Below are 5,952 nucleotides of genomic sequence, written 5' to 3' on the forward strand. Positions count from 1 at the left end.
AACAGATCGTGGCCGTTGATCTCATGATGAACGGGTCCAGGTAATCCAGTCGTTCGCTCAAGGCCCAATGGCGAAGCAGAGAAAGCAGATATCATTCCGCCACCGCGCCTGAAGCTATGGCCGTGGCGCCGTTTCCGCCGCCGCCTCTCCTCGCCTCGCACGCCGCCGTCCGAGCCGCAGCCTCACGCGTCGTCGCATCCCGGCCTATCCGCGTCGCCGGCGAAGACTGCCACCACCACCCGCCGCAGGTCGCGGCCCTCCGGCGCGGCGACTGGGTGAAGCTCATCTGCGGCGCCAGCTTCGAGGTACGGCATACTGGAACCCCGTCGCAAAATGCCTCCTGGTTCCTTCACTGCACTCTCCCGCCGGAGCTGCGACGTTGTGTTATTGCTTATTTAGTCCCCGTTGGCTGAGGGTTGCCTCGTAATTAAGTGAGCTCATTATACTTTAGAGGAAGGGGCTGCCCATGATGATAGATTGATGGTTTTGGTTACAGGGAGGAGAAGTGTTTTTCTATTAGCAGTATTACATAGAAATCCTAGTTAATTTAACCTGTGCAGTTCAGCTCGTGGATGTTGTTCATGTCTTCCTGTGGCTCTGGGACACTAATCTTTTAGTCCGAAGTACAGTGGAACTAGTGGTGGCGACTGGCGACGATGTAATTGATATGTTAATTACCAAACCTTTGGGGCCGGGAGTAGTTCACAAACATTATCTGTGCCTTGTAGGATGCTGCCGATGTCCGGAATCTCTCCCTTGTCTACACGCTGGCTGGAGGTATACATATTTAATTGAAAAATAATAATTCCGGGTGCAAGTTTACCATTTCGTACCAACAGCGGAATAATACTTTTAGCAACTGATGAAATATTTACATAGTGAATAAAGAACTGTTAACTGAATTACCTGGAATTCGACATTTTCTGATCAGACGTTAACGTAAATCAAATCATTAGTGAACCCAGAGACAAGCTAGTATTTCTTATAAACAATAATGCGCGTGACCGAGATAACAGAGTCATGCAATTCCATGAAGGTTCTATACATTCTTGCATTCAGCCACACATTAACTCATTTTAATTTTCCTCTTATTTGAAATGATGGGTACTTACAGTCTGTTGATTACTAAGTGAAATGTATAGGGCTTAGAACTTTGTGTTACTACAGCGATAATCTGTACATATGCATATTGCAAAGTTCATATTCATGGAGGGACTTCTGTAAGTGTGAGGGTTTTAATAGGCTTGGAAGTTATCTAATGGATAGTTCAGCCAAGTAGTTCACATCTCGATTAGAGAGTTCGACCCCGCAGGGGGACAAATTCAGGTATTTCTCACGTTTCAAAAAAAAAAGGTTCACATCTCGATTAAATGGAATGTGCCACAGAAAGCATTTTACAGAATACCTTAAAGTTCTTCTTGGAAAATTGTTATATTACCGAAAAATTGTTATATTTGCTTATTTGGCATGATTACATCAATGTACGAGGGTTTATACTAGAAGTCATGGCTCAGTTTTGTGCATGCAGTGGATTGCATTGATTGTGCAGCAGATGCATCTGTAGTCAGTGCGGTGAATGAAGGTATTGATGTAGCAGCCTCAATTGTACCAGAAGTTCAAAGGCCTTGGGTGATGGTTAGCGTTAATGATGATTGCAGAGATATTCATTTCCGCAAAGCTGGTAAACAAAATAACGTAATCTTTATTATAATTTAATTTGCAAATGTGCTACTTCAAAATGATTGTCTTCTTTGACATTTATATTTAACTATGGTTATTTGAATTTGTAAATTACTTTACCACTGTACCTCTAATATATGTACCCAGTTTCCTGCTTTCACTAGCAGGACTGGCGCATGTCTGTTTAACTGAAGGATTTTGTAACTGCTGAAAAAAATGTCTGAAGCCATGAACTCCTCTCTGTCCATAGGATTTGATCCTGAAGATTGCCCACCGAATTGCTCAAAGCCATGTGAGAAAGTTTGTCCTGCTGATGCAATATCACTAAAGAGGGTCATGGTTGGAGAACATGCTCAGTCCGATCCAATATGTGATAAACTTGAGGTATCCATTGGTTTGGTTACTTTTTATGCTTTTGTTTTATCTCTCCATGATCTCATGTCTCGTGCAGGGTGGTGTCATTATGGAACGATGCTATGGCTGCGGTAGATGCTTATCAGTTTGCCCTTATGACAGAATAAGTGAGCACTGTGTTTTGGGTTCTTTCATTTGTTTTTATTTCAGCCATCAGGATGGTTTACATGATCTATTAAATTGAGCTGTATCTTTTTTTCCAGATAACCTTCTTTACATTCATATGTAATCTCAGCATGTATTTATGGTAACCTTATCATTCCTGTACCTTTGTCTTTGTGTATCTTATTAAAGCTACCAACTTTGGTTTAAATCATTTCAGGTGCTATGTCCTATGTACGAGATCCTGCCACGACAGCTGAACTGTTGAAAAGGAGTGATGTTGATGCAATAGAAATACATACCACTGGAAAGTGGGTTTCCTGTTCCTTGGTGTATCTTTCGTTGCTTTTTCTCTGTCATGTAGCACAGTTGTTACAATACTTTTCCTTTATTGTAGGGGAATTGGTATGTTTAGTACGCTCTGGAACAGCTTGGGTGAGTCAATCAATAATGTGAAGTTGGTCGCAGTAAGCCTCACACTCTATCTGCATGTGTGCTAGTTCTGATGCTAAGAAGTGCCACCATGTTCCTTTTTTTCATATTAAAAATCCCCCCCTGTTACTCGTATAACAAATAAGGAAGTTCATACATTTCAGGTAAGCCTGCCTAATGCTGGTGCATCAACAATTGATTTCATGAATGCAACATATACGATAATGCAGTCTAATCTGGAAGGGTATAATCTTTGGCAGGTTGTTCTCAAGAGAAAAAATTCCTAATTGCATCTTTCACATTGCTCGTATTTTTTTCAGATTGCTTTGTTCATGAACTTAATTAATAATTTTGGTATTTTCTAGGTTATGTTTTTATTTAAACTGGTAAACTGTGATAGCCATAAATATGTACTCCCTTTGTACTAAATCAGCGACAACTAATATGGAACGGAGTAGTTCTTTTATCTTAATTTATATATATGTAGCCATATTTTCTGTAAATTCTGTCCAATTCTCTTAATGTGATAGGAACTCCGCCGTGCATATGGTATACGCTACTGCTGATCCTCTAAGCATATCCATGCTTTTACTTTGGGCTTATTTCAGTTACTTTGATTTATGTGAGTAGTTAGATGGTCGTCCTATGAGTGGTGACATCGGTCGAGGTGCAACAAGGGAAACTGTTTCTTTTGCTGTTGATCTGACTTCAGTACAAGATAGGCCTCTTGGTAAACACATTCATTCTTAGTAATAATATTGAGTAATATCTGTGGGAATATTATTGTTCAAATTTTCTAAGTCTTTGCTGTTACTATGGTCTGGAAGGCTTTTATCAGCTGGCTGGTGGCACCAACTTATACACTGTAGATTGCTTAAAGAAAGCTGGCCTTTTCATGGCTAGGACTTTACCTGGTATTTTTTCCCCTTATGTTCAATTCTTATCTCACAGAATACTTATGAAATTTGTGCTCACTTGGTATATGACAGTGTTCAGTAGCTGAATTATATAAAGCAACGTAAACATAGAATTTACTTTGATTCACAAATGTTTTGCTGTCCTGGGAAAACGTTCCTTCTGAAAAAACTACTTCATTTTGTAAATTCAGGGACAAGAACTACTGAAAAGGTTGGTTCCCAGGAAGCTCTAATAGGAGGAATAGCTTATGGTGGCTATGCTCGCAAGGTTCGAGCTTGAACTCATCATTCCGCATCAACTCCTTTTTACATGGAAGAATTATAATGAAATCTTCAGAAATACCTTGTCATCGTGATTTTCAAGTGATGCTTTCTTCTATAATCTGATTATTCTGTTCCTATTTACTGTGCTTTGCGATCAATAGGGTAGTAAACTAAACCCAATTCCCGAAAAAAGAATGACAAAGAAGAAGAAAAGCATGGCAAGCATCGTGTTGTGTGCATGTATTTTTTTTCCTGCTTCATCATCTTCTCAGTCACTCACATTTCTTTCTGCTAATTGCAGATTGTTGGAAGAGTTCTGCGCAAAATACCATCAGAACTTGGGCGCGTACGCATCGAGGATCATCCAGGATATCTCCTAGAGGCATTGCAGGAAGCCTTGTCCTTAGTAGGCCCTGTGAAGGGTTATTCAGCTCTGGAAACATGAGTAAAAATGTCATCGCTGTGCTCTTTCCCGATCAACAGGGGTGCTGCTGCGTGGTTCGAATAGATCTTTCATAGCTGCATCCTGTTCTTTCAAGGAGTATGCCACCGATGTAGCGTCTATGGAAGCAGCCGCGGTTCTCGAGGGGCTGTGTCTTGGGGAAGAGCTAGGTATCTCAACCCTGTCTGTAGAATATGATTCACAAGAAATTGTCCAAGCTATTCTGGATCCATCAAATTACGGTGCTTCGGGGGCTGTAGTGACAGATGGCTGCCGGCAGATTATGACTCTTCGAGCATTGTGACCGGGAAAGCAATGGCGCAAGTGCACGCGCTAGCTTGAGCAAATTACACAAGGAAATCCTCGGATTTGTGGCGAGAGAAACCTCCTGATTCTTATTCCTTAACTTGTAGATATGATCATCGTTTAGTAAAGGTTGCCAAAGTTCAAAAAAAAAACATCGGTCATTCTATACCTGGTCATCAACGCCCTGTGTAGGATTATATACTACGCTGCCATGCAGCTTGGTCATCAACACCAGACCCCAGCCACTTCCGGCACATTCGTGCCATGGACCGTCAATTGAACGCGCCCTCCACTTTGCTGCGTCGCCATCGCCACAGCTTGTCCGGTCGCGGATGTCGGCTCCGGTCACGTGCATCAGACGCGGATCAACTGGAGCCCACTCTCTGTTCGCCGGTATGCCTTGACCGGAGGCGACGCTGACAGATGATGGAAAGATGTTGGACATCATCCACGCCGGAGATGGCGTCGAGGACAAACAAGTGAATGATTCTCATACAGAGCTATATACCGAGCAGCCGGGCACGTACACTCAGGGCGTGTCTGGTTGCCGTTGTGAACAGTTCCTGCATCACATGCACTTCTCCATCCAGTTTGATTGAGCAAAAACAGGCCCTAATACGCTATATGCAACTTGATTGGTTGCCTGCATCCCTAGTCCCTGCATTAGGTAATACGCAAGTGCATTTTGTTTGGTTGGTTGTATTGGCCCTATCGGCACATGAACACGACGTTTGGTTGCATACGGCGTACATATTGTGCTTACCTTGTACCCTAGTTGGTGAGCTTACCCACAATGATCACACCTAGCACACCAACGCCACAACACAGCAATGGCGCCGCCAAGGTCTCTCAGCTTGGACACTTGAATCCATCGACTTCTCCACTTTCTCAGGTGGTTGTACACCTGGGTGGCAGACATCTCTTGCCCACAGAACTCGAACACCTGCTTCGCAACGGTGTTCAAGTGCACCTCCTTGAAGCCCTTGTCAGTCCTAACTCCACTAGAGACAAGCTCACACATCTTGTTCAGCACGAACGTGGACATGAACGGCTGCCACTTCATGTTGTTCGACCTACTATCCTTCTTTGCCTTTGCTGCTGCTAGCTTGAGTGCAGCGGCAGCAGCAGCAGCAGCAGTAGTTGACTCAACGAGCACTACTGGCACATAGAGGGAATCAGACTCGAACACCTCTAAATCAGGTGCCATCTGGGCCATAGGCTGCGAGTCCTTGACAAACGATGGAGCAAACTGGCTGTCGGACACGACAAGGGCCTGACTAAGATCTTGCATCTGCGTGATCACGTCCTACAATCGTAGCACGCATTGACAGTGAGCATAGCACACAACATACCGGACAATCTATGAAAGCAGGAGCATACATGTACATGGTTCAT

At 43.3% G+C, this 5,952-nt stretch overlaps 1 protein-coding gene across 3 annotated transcripts; it reads left to right on the forward strand.

The window, feature by feature from the left end:
* Positions 1-4,601, forward strand: LOC123039007 (uncharacterized). 3 transcript variants are annotated; one of them, XM_044462345.1, is made up of 12 exons: positions 2-305; positions 729-777; positions 1,529-1,681; positions 1,931-2,064; positions 2,132-2,201; positions 2,417-2,507; positions 2,594-2,663; positions 2,793-2,888; positions 3,259-3,358; positions 3,456-3,542; positions 3,737-3,813; positions 4,111-4,601. In XM_044462345.1, exons 1-12 carry the CDS (start codon positions 117-119, stop codon positions 4,252-4,254), a joined length of 1,260 nt encoding a protein of 419 aa, XP_044318280.1. In that variant the 5' UTR covers positions 2-116; the 3' UTR covers positions 4,255-4,601. The 3 variants fall into 3 exon arrangements, with proteins under 3 accessions (XP_044318284.1, XP_044318280.1, XP_044318281.1); XM_044462346.1 differs by having other exon boundaries at positions 1,613-1,681; XM_044462349.1 differs by lacking the exon at positions 2,793-2,888 and having other exon boundaries at positions 1-305.
* The last annotated feature ends 1,351 nt before the right edge of the window (positions 4,602-5,952 follow it).

Source organism: Triticum aestivum, chromosome 1A (assembly GCF_018294505.1).
Source record: "Triticum aestivum cultivar Chinese Spring chromosome 1A, IWGSC CS RefSeq v2.1, whole genome shotgun sequence".
Classification (NCBI taxonomy): Eukaryota; Viridiplantae; Streptophyta; class Magnoliopsida; order Poales; family Poaceae; genus Triticum; species Triticum aestivum.

Bases quoted from the DNA above. Each gene is read 5' to 3' on its own strand.
- LOC123039007 (XM_044462345.1), top strand. From the start codon at position 117: ATGGCCGTGGCGCCGTTTCCGCCGCCGCCTCTCCTCGCCTCGCACGCC. The intron at 2,889-3,258 runs GTTGTTCTCAAG...TTATGTGAGTAG, and splicing joins AAGGGTATAATCTTTGGCAG to TTAGATGGTCGTCCTATGAG. The intron at 3,814-4,110 runs GTTCGAGCTTGA...TGCTAATTGCAG, and splicing joins ATGGTGGCTATGCTCGCAAG to ATTGTTGGAAGAGTTCTGCG.